This window comes from Coloeus monedula, assembly GCF_965178545.1.
Source record: "Coloeus monedula genome assembly, chromosome: 14".
Classification (NCBI taxonomy): domain Eukaryota; kingdom Metazoa; phylum Chordata; class Aves; order Passeriformes; family Corvidae; genus Coloeus; species Coloeus monedula.
Window position 1 is genome coordinate 17965924 of NC_138794.1, and position 24746 is coordinate 17990669.

Consider the following 24746-nt stretch of genomic DNA (forward strand, 5'->3'; position numbering starts at 1 on the left):
TGAGGTGTTCCATGGTTTGCAGTTAACAGAGCAGGGTCAATGGAACACTGCAGGTTGGAAACAGAAGTCAGAGCTAGTAACAGATTGTGCCTCACCGTGACACAAGATACAGCAAGCACAGTGCCTGGGCTCCAGCTCAGAGCCTGCCTGGCTCCTGGGACTTGGACAGGGTTTCTCTTGTTCCACTGCCTTGCTGGTGTGCCCTGTGAAGGAATTCAGGATATGGAAAACCAGACTTCCTCCTTTGTGTTTTGAAGACATGGTTTTTTTAACCTGGGAAATGGGAATGGACCATTTTGTCTCGTGGGATTTGACCATTTGCTTATTCCATAGTGATTTGTGGCTCAGACACCTATGTTTGGAATAGATAATGCTGTCAGAGTAGATTATTTTTCTGCTCATGGCTTTCTTCTAAGATGTAGGAAGATGAATGGGAGTCATCTTTAACTTGCCATGTCCTTGAGTTTCTATTGTGGGGACTTTACTATGAAGATTACAGAGGAAATTTTATTCCAGCCTGAGCAGATTTAAATGCTGTACCCTGACTTCAAGTTCAGGATAAATGTGTGAAGAAAATTCAAAATATATTGCTCTGTGCTTTGGTTTAAATAAATATTTCCATGTTTTCTTGTTTTCTATAGCTTCTTCAGCAGCTGAAGCGATTAATATGTGACCTCTGCAGATTATATAATCTTCCTCAGCATCCAGATGTTGAAATGTTAGATCAGCCATTGCCAGCTGGACAGGTAAATTAAAAAGCTGTGGACTCCTTCTATGCCAATAAAGGAATTGTTTTTTCAACTCCAAGAAACAAGATAATGAGAATGATTAAACCTTGTATAAGACAGAACTGAGATATAAAACAGTTTTGTGTTATGGTGTGTTCAGTCTGACTTTTTTTGCAAAATCCATTTAATAACGGTGTTATAATATTACATAATTCCCTTTGAAGTTCCTGTATCGTTGAAAGGTGTGTATGTGATACCAATGCTGTCAAGTTTAGTTCCCTCCTAAACACTGTTCAAGCCAATTGCTGTGTACTTGGAGTGCTTCCCAAACTTACTTTTTCTGAAATGTTGGGCTCTTTGTTGAAGAGTGTGTGTTTACACTGTGCACTTGGATGAACTGCTATTGATGTTTTCCTCCTTCAATCCCTTGCAGAGACATGGGATATCAAGGCCATATGTTACTTCGGGTAGGGAGGTGCCTTGTTTATTTCTTGTGCACTTGAAAAATTAAGAATTGTTACGGCCTGTGAGGTGTTCTTGTTAACCAAAATGTTTTGTATTATGCTGAAAACAGAACTGGTAACTGACAGTAACTGTTCTTTTTTGTATTTTTAGTAAGATTATGGGATCTGCTTTTGCTTGTACACATTAAGATGAAATGATTGCTAAAAAACTCCTGTAGAGTAACAGATGGCTTTCCTGTGGTGACAGTACTACTGTAGTAATGACAAATAACTTGCTTAATTTTTGGTCATGTGCCAAACTGTAATCCTTATAGGTCTTTTCTCTGAGCTGCCCACTCAGCAGTGCAGCTGTAAGGCAATGGGCTGTGATATTAAGGTGTAGCTTTGTGAAGGATCTCATGTGCTATGAAACTCAAAAACAAACTTGTGGAAGGTTTCTTAGCCAGAAATGTCAGACAGTTTGCAAGTTAAATAAGAGTGGCCTTAGTAACTCTGACCAAAGATCCATCTGGTCCCATATATTGTCTAGAGCAGTGTCGTACCTTCTTTGCCAAAGGAAGAGTAAGCAGAGGACAAGCATATCAGAATTCTCCTGAGTATTACTGCAGCTCACACTTTCTGAGCTTGGAGTGGTATCCTGAAGTAGAAAGTCATGAAAAATGAACTCAATGTATTGTTTTGATATTTCAAAGTAGTCTAATAGCAATGGCTACACAATGATAGTAGTGGCTGCATAGAAGTTCTAGATAGTGAGAAAAAGAATCCATTAAGTTCTGGAGGTCTAAAGTTTGTTGGGTTTTTTTCGTTCTAGGGTGTAGCATGTAGATGGATACCAGCCAGAGCCATGATCTGATTTCATGGTTAAGAGATCGTGGGTTGTAAGCCACTTGATGTGTTTGTTGCATTTGTCACTGTCTCAGAAGAGGATGTTCCTTATATGAATCTAAAGGTTCTACTTACAGCTTAATTGGAATTAATTGTGACATTCTATTTATTTTTGCTTCATGCAAAAATCTCTTCACTATCATACCCCAGAAAAGCATCTTCATGCATCTTACATGTCAAACTTCAGTCCTTTACAGACAAGGCTAACTTTTGCACTTACTACTTCTCTTTGAGAGTAGACTTGGTGATTTTGAAAGAAAGGAGCCCATGCAGAATTTATGCAGAACCTTCATTGTTGTATTGCAGAATGGAACAACAGAAGAAGTTACATCAGAGGAGGAGGAAGAAGAAGATATGGGTGAAGTATGTCTATATATGAGATTGTGGTCCTAATCTAGTTGAATTTTAGCATTTTGCCTTGCAATGTCTGGCTAATAATTAAACCAAATTATAAAATGTAACCTCCCTGGAGTTCAACAGAAAAGATAATTAAAATTTGGATGTTTAACTGAATGTCAGCTTTCACTTCAACCACAAAACTAGTGAACTTTTTTTCTTAAATCTAGATCTCAGCTGTGAGGTACTTGGATACAGAGAATTGGACATCTGTTTGTGCTTTAGTCAAACAATACATAACGTTGTGTGCCAAATCAGTATGTTTTTGCATTGTTAACTCCTATTTCAAGCAGCATGTGAACTGGCTCTGATGCAGTTGGAAGTGCCAGATTGAAGCAGACTGGCTGTGAGAGTAAATCAGTTGCTGACTCATTAAATGGGTGAGCTAGATTTTAACTGTAATAAATTCAAGGAAATGGAAGGACATTGAAACAGACACACTAGACTTTTATGTCCACGTCTGTCAACATGGTGCTCTCTTTAATGAGCTCTTTAGTTGTAAGAATCACCCTTTTTGCTTGCTTCTGTTACATGTTGGAGTAGCTCCAAGATGCTTGCTTTTTATACCACTATAGATAGCCTTTTTATAGTAGAACTGTTTTGACTACTTCAGATTTAGATTTTTAATGAAGGTGTAGTAAGAATGAACAACTCTTTCTGAATAAAAGATCTTCCTATAGAAAAGATCTAAATGGTACCAAGTTTTTAAAATTAATTTGAAGCTGCCTTTCTTACGCCATATTCAGCCTGATCTAAGTTTGCTGGAGCTGGTGTTGCTGTAAAGGTGGTGTGTCCCATATTCTGCTGCCACAAGGCTCTTATTGCTTGCAGACTTCTAGAGTAGCCTTTTGCATTCTTTTTGGGTTACTTTACACAAAAAGAAATGATCTCCATTATTTATAAGCTGTCAAGGGGGCATTGTGTGTGGCAGTGATATCTGCAACATGTAATCTAGTCCCAGTTCTAAATGGAGAAGCAGTTTGCAATTCCTTGACTCTATTGTTTGGAGAAGCATGAGCATTTTAAAGAATACTCAGTCTAAAGTCTGTTACAGGTGAAGGAAACAGGGTCGTCAAATGCACCAGGTGTGTTTCTTACTACATAGGGCATCCTTGAATTTGAGTTTTCCTGCCATGCAAACAGATGGTGCATAAAGAGCAGCCCCAGGTGTGGCAGAGCTCTGCATACTGGAGTATGTCTGGTAGTTGTGTAACCAAAGCTTGCTGGTGTGGCTGCTGCAGTGCTTCCTTTTTCATGTCAAGGTATTTACATCCTTCCCCTCCTCTCCACAGCCAGCATTTGAATCTCCTTAAGGCAGTTGTCTGAAGCTCAGAGTGCTCCTCTGCGACAAGATAACCCCATCTCAGGACACAGAGCGGAGGGATTCTTAGTGCCTTGGTCTAGAACGTAGAACCGAGGTGTTGGCTTGTGTGATCACAATGCTAGACCACAGAATTGTCTTGCATCCTGATTCCAAAATTACTGCATCTAATCTTTAGCTGAAATGTTAACCTTGAATAAAGTACACCTAGTTTTCTAATATTTAACTTTCTTGAAGGGTTGCTGTAGCCCTGCCAGATATGTTAATTATTGCTTGCCAGAAGTGTATTATAGCTAGGATTCTGATTGCGAAAGAGTCTGCTTTTAGAAACACCTTGGAGCCACTCTAGCTTTGAGTACTTTTGGATTCTCAAGTCCTGTTTGCTACTTACTTCAGTGGGCTAATTCTCTACAATCCTATCTTCTTGCAGAGGTTGTGATTGTTTCTGTGACCAGAAACATGTTGTGAATTCAGATTTCATTTGTATTATAAAGGCTCCCTATACTTCCAGTGGATAGTGTTGGCTGAGAGTGAAGTTAGAACAAAACAGAAATGGCATCCAACAGTCACAAATACCTAGTGCTGTGCAGTATGTGACTGTATCCCAAGTGCCCTTGGATAGGGTTTCATTGAATGAAGAGCATTGTACAGTTACTTGCAATTAACTTTCCTCTCTCCTGTAGGACATCGAAGATCTGGATCACTATGATATGAAGGAGGAGGAACCAGTTGATGGGAAGAAATCTGAGGATGAAGGCATTGAAAAAGAGAACCTTGCAATCTTAGAAAAAATCAGAAAAAATCAAAGGCAAGATCACTTAAATGTGAGTTACTGATTCCATGCTTCTTCTTTGCAGTACTTCTGACTTTAAAATAGATACGGTTTTCAACAAAGCCCACTGCTGTGCACCTAGACATAAATGAACCTGTAGCTGACTGTTTAGCTGCTCATTTCCAGATATATCCATGTGGTTGTCTCTCTCTTTCTTGCTTGGTGCCTTTGTTACAAACATCTCCTTGCAGAATCAGCAGAATGCACCTAGGCTGTGAGTGTGACTTTTGTTGCTGAACCCTTATTAAAGTAAAAAAATAAAGCCATATTTAAAATGGACTGTATTAAAAGTCATGGGTGACTTTAAATACTTGGTAAACCTGTGCTTTAAATCCATTTTATGCATGAGCTTATTTTTCAGTAATAGCTATGCCACCTGGAAATTACTGGATGCTGGTGGATTGTTGTGCAGTTTTTTTATTGCTATACATGAAGCAAGGGGCCTTCAGCAACTCTGCAGCTTCGTTGTCAGTTTCCTGAATGATCTTGCCAGCAGGCAGTTGTAGAAAAAGTGCTTATTCCCCAGAGGTTTAGAAACGTTCTGTCGCAAGTGCCGAGTCCCAGAGAGGCTTCTACTTGTCAAAGGTGCATGTAGGAGGGTATGATGATGCCATACAACCTTAATTTTGTTTACCCTGACTTCCAAAGAAATCAGAGCTTTTTTTTTCATAGAGGCTTAAAATGTGTAAAACGTGAAATTTAATACTTCTGTTTGATCTGCTTCAGTCAAAGGGTTTTAAAATTTTAACTCCCAAACCTGATTGGTATTTCAGGGTTTAAAACCAGGTATACGTAAGGTCCCAAACTGCTTTTGCTGTGCAGTCAAGTCTGGTTTTGAGATTTGACTAACTGTAAATACAGCAGTCACTTACTGGTTTTATTTAAACTTGAATGTTCACTGTTTGAGAAGATGCCTAGTGAGATTTTGTGTTTCTGTGTGTATAACTCCTAATAGTAAGGAGTCTTTAATCGTGAAAGAAAATATATCCTCTTGCAGCCTGAAAGGCATAGCCTGCTTTACAACCGTCTAAAATTTGGTAGAACAGGAAAAAAAGTTTTTGTAGTGTCAGCATTCTTCCTTGGTGCAGAAAGCCTCTTCAAACTGCAGATTTTCTTTTGCTATCTGTTCTCTTTCCATTTGGCAAAAATTACCTTTCCTGTTGCTTTTTCCCTCCACATTTAGTGGAGCCAAAATGAACACTGCTGGTTTTCTGTTTGACAACAGCAGATTCAACTTACATAATAGCTGTTTCTCATGCCAAGACACTCTCGTTGATGCTGGTGCATAAACAAGGTCAGCTGAGTACAGGGAACAGGGTATTCAGCTGCTGCTGAGGAACTGTGGTATTTTTGTGGGTCACCAGAAATAGCTGTGCTGCTGAAATAATTTCTCAAAGGACTTGTGAGGGTTTACTCTTAGATGCTGGAGAACCAAAAGCTATAGCTGTGCTACTGACCTAGGGCAGAGCTAACCCAGCAGCACTTTAATGGTCCTCCATGCTGCCAAAACAGGGAACTTTTAACACAATGTGCTAACCATGCTTTAAGAGCAAAAATTTGCTGAGTATCCTGACACAAAGCAAAATTTAAGTCTGTACAGCCCTCACAACTGGATTTCTTAGAGGACAGTATGAGTTTCACAAACTTAAATGCAGTGGCTAAACATAGTCTGTTTTTTACAGGAGCCACGCAGCCTTTTGGGATACTTTGTTTCCTCAGCAGAGGCCAGTACCACAAACCCATGCCATTTACATGCTGCTTGTTGGAAAAGGGAATGTGCAGCATAATGTAGGGCTTAGACTGGTGCCCAGTGCAGCCAGAAGACTTTTCAGTTCCTTTCCATGCTCTTTGGCCCAAGTCCATGGGTTGTCCTTTCCCCTCAGCTGCAGTGCAGGCTGGAGTTACAGTTCATGCTCAAGGCTTGTTCATGGGAAAGCAGTGTGTGCACTCCCATTCTCATTTATTCCTGATAGATTAAAGACATTTTTCTGCTTCTCAAGATGTTGCCATAGGAGTTTTTAGGGTTTATGTGTGTTGTACAAGTTAAGAATGTGTATTTACTAATTTTGTAAATTAGTTCTGTCCTTGGCAGTATCCTTAATCCCATCCTTCTTGCTGGCATTAGGACACAAACTTGGCTTGTGGTACAGTATGTAACTTGGAGCAAGAATTAATCCTTCTCTTAACATTGTAATAACTTTAAAGAACCACTTGCTTACCTGGAGTTAGTGATTTCAGTTCAAAGACCTTTTTTAACTTCAAATATTTAACAACTTGCTGCTGCTTGTGTTTGAGGTCTTTGCCCACATAGTCGTTTTAAAGATTAATGCCTTTTTTATTTAGATAATGCTATTAGCTTTTCCCATTTCATACTGAGGAGTTTAAGCACTTCCCTTTAGAAGTCTCCAATGTCTCTACTTTAATCTTCAGTTTTTATGAAATCTAAGATGTCATTTCTATTTTTAGTCTAACCCTTGAAGGAAGTATGAACCTACTTCTAGGAATGAACGTGCTTCTGCACAAATACTGAGAAAGTTCAGTGACAGTGGAACTTGTGTTCTTTAATTCTTTTTGGGTCATTTCAGATTTCAGTTTATTTTCTTGGAGAAGTTAGCATGTTTTGTTTCAGTAGGTAATTTTTGGTCTTGTGGCTAAAACATCTGAAATGTATTGAGTGAGGAGGTTTCCTGTAGTGTTCTGATGTGTTCACAATATTTTTCTGATCAGACAGAAAACAAACAATTGGATCTTCGGATATAAAACTGCAGTTAACTGCACCTCCTACCTCCTATAACTTCTGGGGAAGAGCAGGCTGTGGGTGCATTTTGAGGGTTGGAAGGGGAAAAGAAACCCCTGATATCTCTGTGGCCTTAGTACAGCAGGGCAGTGGCAAGTGCTGGTCCGACTGCGGCACAGGTTTCATGTTTCTGACAGTGGCAGAAGCTTGTCCTTGCGGGGAAGAGTTTGAGAATAGGACAGGCTTGTAGTGATACATCTCAGGAATATTTTTCATGTCCAGCAGTTTTGGCCGTGGGAATTCCTGCATCAGGTATCTCTGTTATTTGCAGCTCTCAGCAATTGGCATGTTGTCAACATGGATGTTTGCCTCTTGTAGCAGGGATTTCTCCATCTTACCCTGCTCGTTGTTCTGGAGAGCCACAAAATATGCTAGTACAGGAGAGGATGATCAAGTGAGACTTCTTGTGCCTATTTGATTACTTATTAGGAAAAAAATGTCCCTTGGGTCTGGTCTGGCAGCTCAGTTAACTACTTCATGTGAATTGGCTTTGCCTTTCTGCTTTTGGCATCAGCCCCATGTGACAGATACCCGTCAGATCCCATGATTGACCAGTTATTTCTGAGGCAGTTGCAACTATAAATCTAACTGTCACAATTTGAAAAATGGGAACTTTATCTCCCTTGGAGTGTCAAGTCCCACTTTTCCAGAAGGATACAGTTATTTATATCTGAGTTCAATCTTTGAAATTATAACTTGCATGTAGTGTGTTACGGAAAAAGTTTTTAATTTTAGTATCACTATAGTCAAAACTGACCTCAATGCTCTGTATCATGCAGTGCTGTGATGCAAGTTGTGCTCTCTTCTAAACTGCACTTCAACAGTAGCTGCAAAAACCACAAGTGACACCAGAATGAAGGCATGTTTCAGAGCAGTGGTGTTTGGCATTAGGCTTACCATCAGGTTTAGCTGTTACCTTCCTCCTCAAGTTCCTCCAAGGGTAGTTCAGAGCACATAAAATAAGCTCCTGTGCTAAACTTCTTACATTAAGCTTTCCATCCTCTTTCTCCTGATTGTAGATTACTGGTTTACAGTCTATCGATTCTCTAGAGTAGCAAGTGTAACTATTTAATGCTGCTATATAAGAAGTGGGCAGCCCAATTAGAAACTCCTAGGGAAAAGGGGAAAACCACTGTTCTAGACAAAGTGTGTTGAGGCTTGCTTACACACACTAAAACTAACATCTTTAATACCACCTCATTTTATCAGCAGGTATAATGGCAATTTAGGGGGATGTGGGTGTGTTAAGCTTTGGTGCTTAAATGTCTCCAATATAGAAGTTACTTAAATTCTCATTTGCCAAGATGAGCTTCCAACATTATGTACAGAAATTCAGTAGTTTAATTGGATGGAAATAGAGATGCAATGAGAGAGGTAGTTTTCCACAGGATGTCTTTCACCATCTAACTTGTTCTTAAATTGCCTGTATTTATAGGTTGATAATCTGTGAAAAGTGCAAGGAAATTCCTTCTTGCAGTAAGAAAAACAGTAGCAGGGGCAAGGATTTGCACAGCTCTGCACAGAAGAAAACCAAAATCTTGACACATGTCTGTGAAATTTCTTTCCTCCAGACTCAACATACTGATAAGTCTCAATCCTAACTCTCACAAAGCACAACAACTCTACAAAGCATGGTGGCTAACACTGTTATGTTAACTGGTTAAGTGTAATGCTTCCTATTTTAGCTAATCTGCAAATAGTGGGCATAAATAGTAGTAATATGCAGATAAGGCATATAAACAACCTTCTTCTGTAAAATTTCATGTACTTGGTGTTAGAGAAATCCCTTCTTTGTCTGATACTGCTCTATAGAGAGGGGCGTAGTAAACGGAAAAATTACTTGTCTGAAGCCCTGTCTTTATGTAGCTTTTGTTTAATCAGATGAAAGGAGTTGCCTGTTATTTGCATGTTTAATTGCAAGGTTCATCCTTCACACCGGTCTGTTAGGAAAAACTAGTGGAATTTTGGAAATCTGCGTAATTAAATCCAAAGGCAAATTAAAATGAATAGCCTTAAAAGAATAGTCTACAGATTCTAGTGTGAAGCCAAGCATATTACTTGATACTACTGGACAGAGAAGTCAGAGGACTATGTGGAGGCTTTAGCATCAAGTAACTGTTAATGATACTTAATTCTTATTAAGAAGTAATTTAGTCCTACAATTAAGAGCTTGTGGAATATAAAACATCACTGTGGACTTCAGGCAAACAGGGATGGTGTTTCAGGTATTAGGCACTGGTCACAGCTGCTTCATATTCTTCCAGAAATACTTTTCTGACACTTCTGTCCAAAAAGGATGTGTTTGTAGATGTTCATAATGTCTGGAAGGAAACTGAAGAAATAAGTATCTTTGAATTTTTAGATGGAGTAAAAAAGCAAACTCATCAACTTACTCTGTCAGTACTTGATACAGACAGGCTGAATTATTCTAGGTGGGTCTTTTTTATTTGGTAGTGGGGCAGTTTTATTTTTTGTCCTGGTTTCTCCCCCAGCCACGCTTATGAGCTCAATGTATTAGCCTGTATTTCAGTGCAGTGACTGAAAAACAGGAGCAGAAGGGAACTGCAAAGGTCTAATGGAACCATCTACCTTTGGGAAACAGACTGTTGGTGAAAGCCCAAGGGTCACAGGGTCAGGCTTTGGGGTGGTAACTACCTTAGCTCATTTGGAGTCCTTGTTCCTATTCAGTATTTTAAATCTTATAATGCTAACTTTTATCTCTGTTTTTTGAAATTCTTGAACCTAAAGTGGTATTTTGGGTGGGATATATAAGCAGAGTAAACACATAACATATAAGAAAATTGTGTGCTAAGTTTTCTCGCACTTCGAGGCGCTCAGTAGTACAGAGCTGAGCTCTAAAAGAACAGAAGAGATTTTTGCCCTGGTTGCATAAATCACAAGAACTATGACAAGTCACAAGAAATATTTTGTATTTTAAGGTTTAATTACCTTAGTCTTCTTCTGTGTAGGTGTTGATTTTTTTTTTTTTTTTTCACTCAATTGCAATAAGTATTGCTTTTGTTCCACATTTTCTAAATTCATTGGTTGGTCTTATTCATCTGGAAGCTGCTGTGGGTACTTCCCAACTCCTGTACCTTTTTTCGTGACCAAATAAAAATATACCTGTGAGAAAGCAATAAAACCTTCTGTGTAGAAGCTTGTTCTTAGGATTAGTCTTACTCTTCTTCCCAGTGTGTAAAAACAGAATGTAAAATGAAATATTTCTCTGAGATGTACCGTGCATCCATCTTGGAAATTAAAATGCCAAAGATTTAGCTCCTTTACAGAAAAATGCCTGTTGTACCTTGATTAAAAGTTTGTATCTCCTCTAGCATTTAGTAGTATATATTAATGTGCTTCTTTAGAGGGAGGGCCTTGTTTCTTTGGAGTAGACTTTGCTCACTACAGTATTTAATTTTCCAGAAACCTAATTCTCATACAGAAATTAATATATTGTTAATACCTTCTAGTTAGTATAACTTTGTAATGTAAAGCTGTTTGTAAATATTACTTTTCACTTATTTGGAGTCTTTTGTTTGTTTCAGGGTGCAGTCTCTGGGTCAGTTCAGGCTTCAGATCGACTTATGAAAGAACTCAGGGATATATATAGATCACAGAGCTATAAAACAGGTAAAATGCCTCAGATTTCCCTTTTTAAACTATACTTTAAGTGAATTCTCTTGGGAAATACTTCCTGCTAATTTTTCTGTGTTTTGTTGTCCTGTGTTTGTATATACGTGTGTGTTTGTGTATGCACGTATGTAAAAATACATAAATTCATTATATATACTCCTAGTACATAAAGTAGTTTATTTGTGGAGAATAGTCAGAACATATATTCCTTGGAATAATGATGTGAATTACAGTGGAAAATGAGCTTGTATTTTAAATTAGTTTGAATAATGACCAGTGATTATCTTTAGGTAGTGGATGGGTGTTTCTTTTATTCCTTACAGGAGCTGTATCTAAACTAGCTCAGCCAAGGATTCAGTATATTGAATTGTCTGAGTGTTACCATGTGAGAAATAGAAATTACGTAGATTTCAGGCAAGCTGTATTCTTCCAAGTCTGCCAAATAGACAACTCTGTCGCTGCAGCCAGGTGTGAGACCCTGGTGCAGGCCAGGGAGAGAACAGGAGGAATGCCTAATTAGAGAGTCAGTATAAACTTAAATACCTTCTCACTTTTCTGAACTTTTGCCCATATTTATTTATAGTGGACTTAAATCTTAATTGGCAATGCCATTTCAATTGTGTGTAAAAGAACAGAATTAAAGGGACAATAGGTTCCTGTTTTGATTTGTCATATTTAACTCCTAGGTCAATTGTTTCATGCATGGAGGTGCTGGGGACAGTGGTAAAATGTCCAGGGTATAAATTCGATGAGGTAATCTAGTGTTGATCTAATGCAGCCTACTTTTAGCTTTGTTGCAACTGAGTGCTTGCCAGTGTGCCCTAATAACCATCTATCCAGGAAGGAATGGATTTGGGGGGTCTAGGGAAGAGCTAGAAGTAGATCTCTATGAAGTCATGGGGGATGCTTTACTGCCGATTTTGATCTTCAGGGTTTGTTTTCATGATTAGAACTAATGTTGGATATAACGAACCAACTGGCCTGTAAAGACTGCTGTGTGGTGCTCAATCATGTGGTGGTACCACTGGAGTCAGCCAGGGGCCCCTGGGGTAGGTGTGGTTTGAAGTGAGCATTTAGGCTCTTTAATGATGCCATTTCTCAGCTTTAGATAAACAAGTCTTAATGAGTTGCAAAAGACTGATCTCAATGTAGGAAAGCATACTCTAAATTATGAGGAAGAGCAAGTCTTGCTAAACAGAAAGTTGAGGTTCTAAAAGGTGAGTGCAGTAATTTACAGTTTATGACTTTGGAAATACCTAAGAACACTGTAACTGGATGCCTCATGTTGATCTCTAAAACATGGTAATGAAGTAGTGTCAAGTGGAGGTTGACACTACAAAGATGATGGAAATTCTGCTTTGAAACACCATCCTACTGACACATTTATTACATTTTGCTGGTAAATTGATGCTGTTTGTTATTAAACTTACCTAGATTTGTTCCTTATGGCTTCATTTATTCTTTGACCTTGAGTGAATTTGTTATCGGTTCTTTTCCATCGTGCAAAACTCCTGCTTTTATAGCCTAGTTATGCCTTTTGTTAGGTAACTGTCACCATGTGCACAGGCTGTGGCAGGTAATTGGCTTTTTCAATGTCATTTTTGTTCAGAGTACTTGCCCCATGGTCCATTTTACCCTAAATTTAATTTCTTCCCGCTAATGCGCAAAGGAAACCATTGTGAAACTTACAGGTTCTGATAACTGTTGCAAGGTAATTTAATGCTGTTTTCATTTTTTTGTAAGGCAAGCCAGAAAGGCTAAGGCTGAGTTTTAGTTGGGTAAGGATCTCTTTATTTAGTTTGCATGAGGTTACATGTTTTTAGGACTGACAATAGGATAACACTGGGAGCTCTGAAGTGAATAATACTTGTAGCAATATTCTTCTAGATTTTTTTTTTTCCTATTAGACTGTTTTATTAAAAAGTACTGTTAAAAGGCAGTGGCTTCAATTGTAGGTGTGTACTCAAGGTAGTATCTATTTTGGAAATTAATTTCCTTTATCAATTGAAGTAATGCTGCTGGAGTTCAAGCAAAAGATGACAAGCAGCTTGCTCTCAACAGCAGTTGCTTATCTACCTGGGAAATCTAGGGGAAAAATTGCCCTTAAAGAAACTGAAAATAATTTTCTTATGAGCTGACAGAAGCAAAAAATACTCCAGCAAATTAAGATGCTCTATTGTGAATTAGACAGTTCCATTAACCTGTTCAGATAATGGGAGCCACGAGTTCAGCAAAGTAAAGATTATCTCATTTCCAGGTACCAGATTGGAGATTCACAAAGGATTTAACATAATTTAGGGGATTGGGAATAGAGGGCAAGAAACAAAGAATTTGGGGGTATTAAATGAGATCTTTTCTGTTCATATCTTTAGCATCTGGTTTTTTTATATATAGTTCATAGAGTTCAAATCACTGTTTTTATCCAAAGACTGTATGGGATTTACTTTTTGATACAGTAATGTTACCATAAGTAAGACATTGCTTCTGTTTTGAAAGGAATTGTTTTTCTTTCTACATTTCAATTTCTTACTTTTTTGCTTGCTTCATGGTTCTGTGGGCTTCTTTTTACTTGGTCACCTCTTTTACTTGATCACCTTTGAGGAATAAAAAACCCACCTTGTGTTTCAGCAAGAGGAACCCACCTTGGTTCCTTTCCTACATTAAGGACCTCTCAAAAACTGCTATTAATAAGTTAAATTCTATTTTATAGGAACCTTTTCCCTCTCACTGTCAAAATTACAAAAAAAAGCATATGAGTTACTTCCAAATAACACCTCTTGATTATTCAGAAAATCCCAAACAATGCTCTCCCTCAGCTTTCGGACGGTGTTGTTAAGTAGCTTCTGTATCAAGACACAGAGCCCCCCTGCTGCTGTTAGTGAGGAGACACAGATACTATTTGGCTCAAAACTTGGGTGCTCGAAAGGCTGATGGAATCAGTGTTGCAGTAGTGTTTAGGCTTGTGTTGTCAGTCCTGAGCTGGTGCAGTACAACTCTTCCCATTGGGGAAGCTGGCAAAATGTGTCGGCCTTGGAGCTGAAGGACTGGGGTATGAACTGTGGCTAAGAACAGGAGTCCCAGGATGATGGAAGGAGTGCAGGAGTGGGGCTGGAGGCTTAGTGAGTGAACAAAGGGATGGAAGTTCTCTTGTGATCTTCCATTGTTTAGGATGGTGTCAGTATCCTTACTGTAACTTATTCCCTTGTCTGCAGTAAGTATTCTATGCTCGTGCTAGGGGCCAAAACTGTAATACTGAGAGGCTGCTTCTTTCCAGTCTTTGCTCCCATTTAGATGCAGGTGGAAGAAAATATTCTGGATACAACAATGGAATAGATTTGTCACTAATGAAAGTTGACAATGGGCAGAGTTCTGAATGTCAACTCCTTTGTTGTTACATCAGAGCAGTACAAATTGAAATTCTTACAGTTTGTGACTTACACTAAGGTCAGCTCAGAAAATAGTGTCCTTGGATCTGGGGAGTTGGAAAAAGGCCTTAATAGCTCCTTTGGGTGATCCTCAAACAGAAATACCCTGTGTCTGAAGTAGCTGCTGATTAAAAGGGACATGGAGAGCTCAGTGAGCATGTGTTCAGGCTTACACTCTTATTCTAGACATAGAAAAATTAGAAATTGTGCTCTTGGTTGCAGTACCCACTTGTTAGTGGCGCTCAGTAAGGAGAAACAAGCATGAGTGCTTTAGCTTGTATGCCAAGTTTTGAAATGCTTTAGAAGTAAGTCTGGACAGCTTGAAATGTCACCTGTACTCCAAGTAATAATGCTTATAAGTTTCATCTGCAAGATGATTTTTATGCTAACGTAATAAAACTCAGAAATGAATACCCCTGCTCCTTGGGAAGGATGTGGTGACTGCAATGTGATGGTTGTATTGCCTTCAGAAATCCTAGGCAGGTTCCTGATTTGCATATGACTTCCAAATAATTCGGTCAGCAACAGAGATGCTGTTAAATATTAGGCCAGGTAATGAGTTTAATTAATAGTGGGTTAGTCTATATGCATGAATATTCTGTGAAAGAAGAGGTTTAACTTTTGTATGACTGATACCATGCTCTAAATCTTGTCTGCTGGTTAAAGATTTATTGCTTTTTCCAGAGCTGCTTGTGAGTTTATGCAGAGAGGAAGCTTTGAATATACAAGAAAATGGCAGATAATTTCCATCCTTCCCTGGGAGTGAAACGCACAACTGTTGTTTAATGTGCCTAAAACAAACAGGCCACTGAAAATCACCAGCTGGCTCCCACAGACCGTTCCATTCTTTAGATACATCTTTCTGGCTTCTTCAGTCAGCTGTTGGGAATGTTTCATCCACTGCAGTATCCGGGCTTTTTTGGGTTTCTACCGCATACGCTGTCCAGTGTGCTGTCCTGGTCTGCCTGTACTGATGAGAACCTGTGAAAATACAATGCTGCATACTCAAACTATCTTGTAAAGTGTCTTAAGAGCATGTTGGTCATGTACTGGGTGTAAAATATAGTGAGTAATAAGCAAGATGGAGTTGTAGTTGTGGAATTTTGAAGGTGAAATGGTTAAATATCAGAAAAAAATTAGATTCATGTGGGATTTTTTAATAGAAGTGAAAACACTTTTTCCTGGTAGCTGCTCAGAAGCACTTCTGCTGCTGGAGGAAGGACGTGCCTTAGTATCTTACCCATTGCTTACACCTGCTGACAGTATTCATATTTAAAAGCAAAGAACGTTTTTGCTAAGTTTTCTTATTACACTGTTAGTGCATAATTAATTCCATCTAATATTTCTACAGGGATATATTCAGTGGAACTCGTAAATGACAGCTTGTATGAATGGCATGTTAAGCTTCTCAAGTAAGTTATTAAAGCTTTTTCATGTTCTGAACAATCTGTTTTACTGTTTCTGCAGAGAGTCTTTTGATAAATGAGAATCTCTAGTCAGAGCCTATTAAATAGCGTGTTACAATAGTAGTAGCAGTAGTGGTAATTGTAGCCACGAGATAGTGGCTGTAATTCTGATACATAGAAATGTGTAGGGATGGAGCTATAGCAATTGAGCTGGCAAAAAGACAGACCTGCTTTTCAATGCAAACACTGTTTGTGTTACAGTAACTGTCATTACTGTTCAATTCTAAAACTGCTCCAAAATATGCAGCCTCAAATGATAAAAATTTTTTTCAAGTTTCTGCGTGGTTTTATTTTTATTAGTTTTTGATGACAGGAATATCCAACTTCTAGTTTCATTCAAGGTGTAAGAAAGAACAGAACTGCCTTAGTGTCTTTAGTTGTTTATTTCTACAGTTAAACAGACACATAGGACTGAAACTTTTAGCTATCACATAAATGTGAGTTGTATAACTGTATATAACTTGTCTTCTGTCATTGCCTAGTACATAAAATGAAAAGCAGTACATAACTCACCTTGTTACATCCATAGTCCAATAACTTTAATCCTAGAGGTGCTGGAGTGAAATTATTCCTGGTAAGAGGATCATCTGCTGTCATCCCTATACAGTACCCTAAAGAAAGGAGGAGCCTATCCAAACTGTGCTGGGTGGCTGCAAAATCTGGCAATGGATGGAAGAGCTTCCATCGGTTCAGATAGGTCATGGTAGATAGCTATAAGGACAGAGGCTGTTTCAGCACAGACCTGCCTGTAGGAATTGCTGCCTTGTCCTAGGGGTGAGGCTGGTGCAAACTGGGTTACCAGGTGCTGAAATAGTTTTGTTTCCTTCTTAGTGTAATCATGGGCATGTGAAGGTTTTGAGGCTGAAAATGGCAGGAATGACAAATAAGAGAAATCTGTGTCATGTTATAGGAGGTCTTTCCTATCGAGTGCTTCTGTAACCAAGTGCTCAAAGCACTGTGCAGTGATTTGAAACCTCAGTTCAAATACTGTGAACAGGTCTCATTTTCTGCCTTCAGAAAAGAGGAAATGGAATACATGCAGCAAATGCCTTCCAGAATGTGTAAGAGAATAAGTGTTGTTTATTGCGGCAAAAAGTGTCTGGAAACAAGCACACTGTGTGCAGAGTAGCTGAGGGGATAGATGTCAGAGGTAAGAGCCTGTGTGAGGAAGGACCAGTGTTGTTACTAGAACAAGTCCCTTTGAACTGGCCTAGCAAAAGCCATGGTTTGAAACGAGAGATTCCTAAGCACTGGAAGATTTCTTTTCTGAAATAACTTCTCTCTGGTAGGATGGGGACAAATTGCCCAAGTAATTCTGAAAAGAGATCTAGTAACTTTGCAGTTTCACCTGTAGCAGACGATTAGATTTAATGGCCTTCAGTCCCTTTAACATCTGCTTTTGGCTTGCTGCAGGTGTTTTTGACTAGTCTCTTCTATTTAAAAGCTGATGGGGTGTCAGAGCTTGGTGGGATTAACCCAGTAGTGTCTGAATTAATGGCCAGGCTGCTCACCACCAGCATTTTGGAACAAAGAGTTGTTGAAATTCTGCTGAGCAGAAGCTGCTGGCTTTAGTCCTTCTGCTGATGCAGATTACTTTTAATAGCTGATGCAGAACTACAATTACATATTCCATAAAGGATTCGCTAACTATGTGCTGAAAACTGGATGACTACAGTCTTCCTGTTTTTCTCCCCTCTTATTTTCAACACAACTGAACTGAAGTTGCTCTTTTCAAATAAACAGCTTACTTTGTGCTGTGTTTAAATAACATGGGGATAGCATAGGGAATGTAGTACATTGCAGCAAGTTTTCATGCTGATCTCGTGGCAAAGTTTTTACTTTGTAAAAGGAGCAAGACTTTCCTACAGTTCACCTTAAACTACAATTTGTAAACTACAAATACATAAAGACTTTAAGAGGAATTACTGTTTACAGGTATTGAAAATATTAACTTCATCTATGATCTCCCCCCTGCTGCTTTTATAGGGTTGATCCTGATAGCCCACTGCATAGTGATCTTCAGGTCTTAAAAGAAAAAGAAGGTGTAGAATACATTTTACTCAACTTCTCTTTTAAGGTAAGTGTCTGTGGGATGAAAAGCTGCAGTTAAAATTGAGGCTTACCATAGAAAGTGACTGAAGTGACCCTCAGCTGTTACTTGGGTAATAATAATATCTGTAGCATTAAAAAAGGGAAGAAAAAAACCCCTAACTTGTAAGTTTGGCACTAAAGCTTCCCAGAAAAATGCTTTTTAGGCAATACTGTGGAAAGGGAATTTTTACAGAACTGAAAAAATTGTATTACTTCAAATCTGATTTGACAAATAAGGCTATTGAAATATTTTTTGGTTGGGAAGCAATGTCACAGTATTTTTCTTAACCTGTTTTATTATTGTTATTTTTTTCAGGATAACTTCCCTTTTGATCCTCCCTTTGTGCGAGTGGTGTCTCCTGTGCTTACGGGAGGGTAGGTTTGAGTTGCCCTACAGAAATTGTGCTTCGTGTTAGAAATGTTACAGCTTGAAAAGCTCTGTGCTTGCCATAACATTTAAGAGCTGACCTCTGTGGGGGTTAACATCGCTGTTACTTCTCCTGTTGTAAGGTGTTCTGAGTTTGTGCTTTGAATGGGTCTTGATCCCTGTGTTGCCTTAAGTCTGATGTATAGTGTTAACTGCCTCTCTCTTGCTGGTAACACTGCCATAAAGGTTTTGTTTAAAAATTCCTCAAATGCTAATCCAAAAATACTAAATTTAATTGAAAACATGCTCCAAATGTCAGCTACAGCGTGTTTGAAGTACTGTCTGTGGCACAGAAACTGTATATATCCCTGGAGAGAAGACTAAATTCACCTTCCAAGGCTTTTATGCATCTCCTGGTGACAGGAAATGGTACCTGCATTTGAAAATGCAATCTGTGATAGCTGGAGCTGATTCTGATTTGATTTGAAGAGCCATGTATCCTTTTTGAATTCAGTAAATGGTTAGTGCAGTTAAATAGGGTTCATGAGGGGTGCTGCTTTCTCAGAACTAAATGAGCAGAGCCAAACATCAGAGAATTCACTGGATTCTAGTTTTATTGTACTCAGACTTCTTTGTAGAATGAAAAAAGGGTGGCTTTTTCAATGGTCATTTCCCTCTAAATGCCATATGGACATAGGAGGTTTAAGTGTCTTGATCATAGAGGAGAACACATTTTGGCAGTGGTAAATTCTCTTCCCTCAGTCCAGGTTTTGTGATGCTCAGGTGTTCTGCTGAGTCCCAGTCAGCGCAGTGGATGAAGTGTTATTGAAATTAGAAAGTGATTTACAGGAAAAGAGCAAGCAAAGATCTGATTATCTCATACCATTTATAAGTGCACCTACATTGTTTGAAATGGTGTGAAATTTCTTTACAGAATTAAATTTTGTTGGGTTCTTTTATCTACATGTCAGTGCTATGTATATGTAGAGTAGCCATAAAAAGTAACTTCCCTTCTTCCATGGTCTCTGCAGTTGTGCAGATCAGCTTAGTCAGTGGCTTAAACTAAGTCTAGTTGGCAAACAACTTTTTTTGTTTCCCAGTGCTAATCTTCTTTGCCTAAGTATAACATGGCTAACTAGTTATAATATATTACTGGTTAAAGGGCATTTCGGCTTTATGAACAAAGAATTTAACAAACAAGCTGGCAAGAGCTTAAAGTGCTGTGAGCACTTGCATCTTTTTACTAACTGCTGATGTCAAGTATATTTTCTTTCACATTTGTTTGTAGGTATGTCCTAGGTGGAGGTGCGTTATGCATGGAACTTCTTACTAAACAGGTGAATATGTGCTCTTTTATCTGGATAATAAAACATGCTTTAAAATAGTGAAAATAGGTGCTTTGCTTGGGTTGAAGAATCCCTGTGTGGAATACATTACACACTCCAGAGGAAACATGGTAGAATTAAACCTCAATCCCACAAGATTTGCCTTGTTGATCTTGAGATCTTCTCTTCTGCCTTGGGTGGCTTACAAGAGGAAGAGGCAGGAAATGTGAGCATGTCAACTTGGAATTCTCATAATTTCTATGAGGAAGGCAGTGCGAAAAAGGAGTTTTGGGGAGCAAGACACAGTGTTTGCTTTTCTCTTCAACTGCATAAAGTCAGCTCTGGACAAGTGAGGAATACAGAAGATTATAGGCATAGATGATTCATGTAGACAGAGTGATTTTTCTCTTTAAAATAAGTAGATGAATGAAGTAACTTACTTGCAAGCTCTGGCAGAAACTCTTGTGAGCTCTGGAAGGTAAAGCAATGTCAGAGATGAGCAAAATTCTTATAGCTTACTGAATTGACTTTGTTAGAAATCAGTCTTTTCTGCTTCTAGGAAAAAGAAGTTGTAATTTCTGTTTGACATTGCTGAAAATGTGCCAGTGCTGTAAGGATGGAGCTTTTTTGTTTCTGTCTTGCTGTATTTTGGAAATGTGATAAAGCCTTTTCACTCTTCTTACAAGTTCTTAGTACTAGTACCGTTACATAATTTTACAGATTTTCTGTGAAAAATAAAAGTTAACGGAAAAGAAGTAGTTAAACCTAAAACGGGAGTGCAGAAAAAAAAATAATCCCAAAGCACACATTCCAAAATAGATTTGCAAGGTGAGCACAAGCAGCAAGTACATGTTGTATGTTAATATTCCTTTCCTCCTCCAGGGCTGGAGCAGTGCCTACTCAATAGAATCAGTCATCATGCAGATCAATGCCACTTTAGTCAAAGGAAAAGCCAGAGTACAGTTTGGAGCCAATAAGGTAAATGTGCTGTGTTTAACAGTTGCACAAATCACTGTTGGGTTTCCTTTTCCTTGCTGACTTGCATAGAAGATGTTTAATGACAGAATTGTTACTGCAAATATATTTGCATTTTGAATTGTCTGATGCCCCTATGACTATTTTATTTGCAATTAAGAATTTTTTATGTAATTATGAGCATATGAGGTGGATAAAGCCTTGGGATGGGCGGGGTATTTAAGTAGTTAGGCTTTTGCTATCCTTGTATTGGAAAGGGAGGGAAGGAGGATCAGAATTGGGAGGATTTGGAATTTCTGGTTCTGAGAAGGGAATCTTGAAAGCCAGGAATGTTGTAACATTGTGCATGGTTTTTATTTTTAAGCCCACTGTAGAGTTTCCTTGTAGAACTGTTTCTGAGTCTTGCATATCTAGAGGCAGGTTTTTATGTTAGTTTTTTTCTCCTTTCAGAATCAATATAATCTAGCAAGAGCACAGCAGTCCTATAAGTCACTAGTACAAATACATGAGAAAAATGGTATGTATGTTCTTGCCACTTTGTTCTTGTCTGCACAGCACCTTGGGAACTGGTGTTTGGCCACAGAGAAACTTGAAGTGACAGTGTCTTATTTTGGCTTGGGAAGACCATAAATGGTTTTTGCTTCTTTTCTTCTTGCACTAGAAAGACAGTAGTGCTTAAATAACTTGCAATATTGCAACTTGTCCAGTGTACTTGAATGTTCTGTGTGTGTTCCTACTGCTTCTTGAAAGGCAGCTCCATTTCGCTCTCAGCCAGTTGATCTAGGAACTTTATTGTTACTGCAGCTTTAAGGGCTCTTGATATTGGTAAAGTATCTGCTGGAAGTTTATTCCTTTCCCTGAAAGATTTTGTTTCAATGTGGCAAAAACCTATTGGAAATAATCATTAAGGAAGAGATAAAGTGGAAAGAAAGACCTGAGACTAAAAAAATACAAGAAGTCCAAGTGAAGTGCACTAGTTGGGAAACTGTGCAGTAGAATAGGGAGACACCTGTTTGGGTTTGGGCTTTTTTAGTCTATTTAAAGTCTCTCTGCTGCATAAAAAAAGTGTACAAATGCTTCAGATCTAACTGAATTTACTGTGGCAGTATGAGAAGCCTGAGGCTTTAAAAGGTTTAAGTAGCTTACATGTTACATAAAGGTAGTCAGCAGAATTGGTACCCTGGTCTTGTGATGAAGGAGTTAGTCCAGTTACCACTTCGTGATGCTTTTTGCTCTGGGTTGGATGCAGTGTCTTCCAGGAATTTGGGTTACTGTGAACGTATTTCAGTGTGACTGCAGAGAGCACCTCAGCTTCCCTACAGTAAAACGGAACATAACACCTGTACTCTTGGGAGGAAGATCAAAGATAATGACTTTAACATGCTTTCCAATTTTACAATATTTTGATCTTGCCGTTAACTGAGTCTTTTGCTCCTTTAGTTTGCTACAAATGCCAACATGGCTGTCTTTTTACTTCTATGTGCTACAAGTGATCAATCCTGCCTCAGGAGCTGTATGCAAAGCATTCGCAGTACTCAGTGCTGTTGTGAAAGGTGTCTTGAGCTTAGAGCTGCTACCTGCTTTCTGGGACAGCACAAATAGGCCCTGTAGTCACTGTACACACAATTAGAGGAAATTTTACAGGAGGGGCTGGGAGAATTAAGATTGGATCTCTGGAGGTCTCTAGAAAACGCTGTGCACACTTGATCAGGTATGATTCAGCTGCTAAACATGCCAAATTATGTCAGGAGACCAGTTATTCAGCTGACATTTCTGAGCTTATTCAGTAAAATTTGCAGAAGTAGGATAAACCATTCAGTTGCTTGTGCATGCCTAACTGCAGTACACAAAATGGTATTTATGTAAGTGTCCCAGTGCAATCATGTTTGTATGTCTATGCTTTGAGTAGCTTGAAGACTTGGGGGTTTTACCTCTCTTCTACTAAGTTTGGTTAGAGCAATACTCCTCCTTCAGCAGCTTCCTCTTGCTGCTGTTCAGCTGGTCCAGCTCAGGATAGCTGCTGCCACAAAAATCTATGTTTGCACACGCAAATATTGGGTCTGATCCTGGAATGCGCCACATGATTTGTCTCCTACCGCTGACTACTAGCGTTTAGGACGCTGAGTCTCACTGAGCTGGCCTGCTTTAAGAGGGAAGGAATGAGCCGGGTTAGGCTTCCATCTCCCACAGATAAAGAGTAGGATGGTCTGGACACAGCAATCCTGGTACCTAATGTGTCTCTGTTCTCCACAGGCTGGTACACTCCTCCAAAAGAAGATGGCTAATGCTGAGGACTGTTGTATACCTGGACCAATGTCAACAAAACAAGCTCTTTTTTATGTTTTCCAACACACAGACTCAAGCTATGAGTGCCCCTATAACAGCTGTACTGAGGACTTTAGCTATTAGATAAGTTAGTGGATAATCTGTCAACTGACACGTACAGTATAAGTGACAGCCTTACCATTCCGCTCTTAGGTATCTGGACTGAGCAGTTTGGGCCTTTACCATATTTTTCTTATGGATTAAGCATATTTGGGCCACGCCCTCCCTTCTCCCTTTTTTTATTTGAAAGCATAAACTCTCCTTGCAGCAGGCTATCAACTTACTAAAGATCATTCAATAGGAGTGAGTTGTTCACACACTTCTGTGTATTTCTTACCTTTTGCAAAATGCAGACTGCAGAGACTTGCGTTGTATTGTTTCATTTAAAGCCAAGAAGTTTAATACATGTTTAATACTGTTTTAGGAAATGTCAGGTCTTGCAAATCACAGTAGTTTTTCTGGTCTAAAATGACAGCGTTTGTAGTATTTCCAAATTAATGATATAGGAAAAACACATGTATGTTAAGTCATTAAACATCTTTCATGGCTGTATGAGAATATGAACTGTTTATTGGAAAAGATGCTCTTTGTTTAGATTATCTTAATTTTTTGGTTTGGTTTTTTTCTTTCTTTTTTTTTTTTCTTTTTTTTTTTCTTTTTTTTTTTTTGTTCTGTTTTGGTTTTTTGTTTTTATGCAGAGCAAGGCTGTGCCAGTAAAACCTTGTAACTAGTCACTTCCACTGGGGCATCAGAACTTGCTGGGCTGTTCCTGCTACTTGTTGGCTCAACCTCCTTAACAAGAAGAGCCACAGTATGAAGCTTGAAGTTATTTAAAATACTAAAAACCTTTTTAGGTGTTCCATTTTATTAACGGGTTGTTGCAATCATTTGTAAACTAATGAACTTATAAAGTGATTGGCACAAATTGAGATGAAAGTCCTTGAATGAAAATTTTTATATAAAAGCTACAATAAAGTACAAAAACATGTCATCCAATTCAGAGGTGTAAGAAATGCTGCCATAGTCATGACGGCAGTTTTGTTATTGAAAGACTAATGGGAACTGTTCTTTTTTAGGAGATGAAGCTGGGTCTGTGTACTTACACAATTTCATTGCCTTACCAGAATCGACTCTATTTTGGTTGTAGTACTAGTCATTAGGCCTGTGCACCCCTCGGGGCCGAGCTAAGGGTGTGTTCCATGGATTAAGCACTTTCAGAAGTGCAGAAGCATGTTTTTGTAATGTTGTTTTTTGTTTTTTCTTTTTTTGGGTTGACTATCGAACTTGTGCTATTTTCTCTGTCAGGCACCCGCGGGTCCTTGTGCATTTGCTTCTAGATCCAGTTTTTAGCTCGAAAGAAACGATGGGAGAGGTTTGGACCCGCTTCCAGTGCGTGTTGTCCCCGGTGCGGTGGGTGGCAGCCGGGGCTGTGCCGCTGTCCGGACGCAGGGGGGCTGGGGGCGGCCCTGGCCTCCGCCCTTCGGCGCATGCTTCGGTTTGGGTTCCATTTCTTCTGGCAGAGTTCCTTGGCAATGTACAGTAATTTGTAAACTTGCATCAAGTTTATGAATAAAAAGCATTTTACGAAGCGCTGTGTCCGTGCTGGGGCCCGGGGCGCGAGGGGCGGGGGTGAGGTGAGAGCGGGGTGGGTCCTCCCCGCCGCCAGGCGGTGCCAGTGTGGCGGCCTGTGCCCACGCACGCTGACCGGAAGTTGCC

The 24746-nt window shown here is 39.1% G+C and overlaps 1 protein-coding gene across 1 annotated transcript in view; it reads left to right on the forward strand.

The window, feature by feature from the left end:
• UBE2Q2 (ubiquitin conjugating enzyme E2 Q2) overlaps positions 1 to 24618 on the forward strand; it is a 47810-nt gene extending 23192 nt beyond the window's left edge. Inside the window, exons 3-13 of the mRNA XM_082290932.1 lie at positions 642 to 746; positions 2384 to 2440; positions 4478 to 4618; positions 10969 to 11053; positions 15833 to 15893; positions 17934 to 18024; positions 18355 to 18413; positions 19694 to 19742; positions 20613 to 20708; positions 21156 to 21222; positions 22959 to 24618. Coding sequence (XP_082147058.1) covers positions 642 to 746; positions 2384 to 2440; positions 4478 to 4618; positions 10969 to 11053; positions 15833 to 15893; positions 17934 to 18024; positions 18355 to 18413; positions 19694 to 19742; positions 20613 to 20708; positions 21156 to 21222; positions 22959 to 22990 — 843 coding nt within the window. The 3' untranslated portion in view covers positions 22991 to 24618. The remainder of the gene's footprint in view (positions 1 to 641; positions 747 to 2383; positions 2441 to 4477; positions 4619 to 10968; positions 11054 to 15832; positions 15894 to 17933; positions 18025 to 18354; positions 18414 to 19693; positions 19743 to 20612; positions 20709 to 21155; positions 21223 to 22958) is intronic.
• The last annotated feature ends 128 nt before the right edge of the window (positions 24619 to 24746 follow it).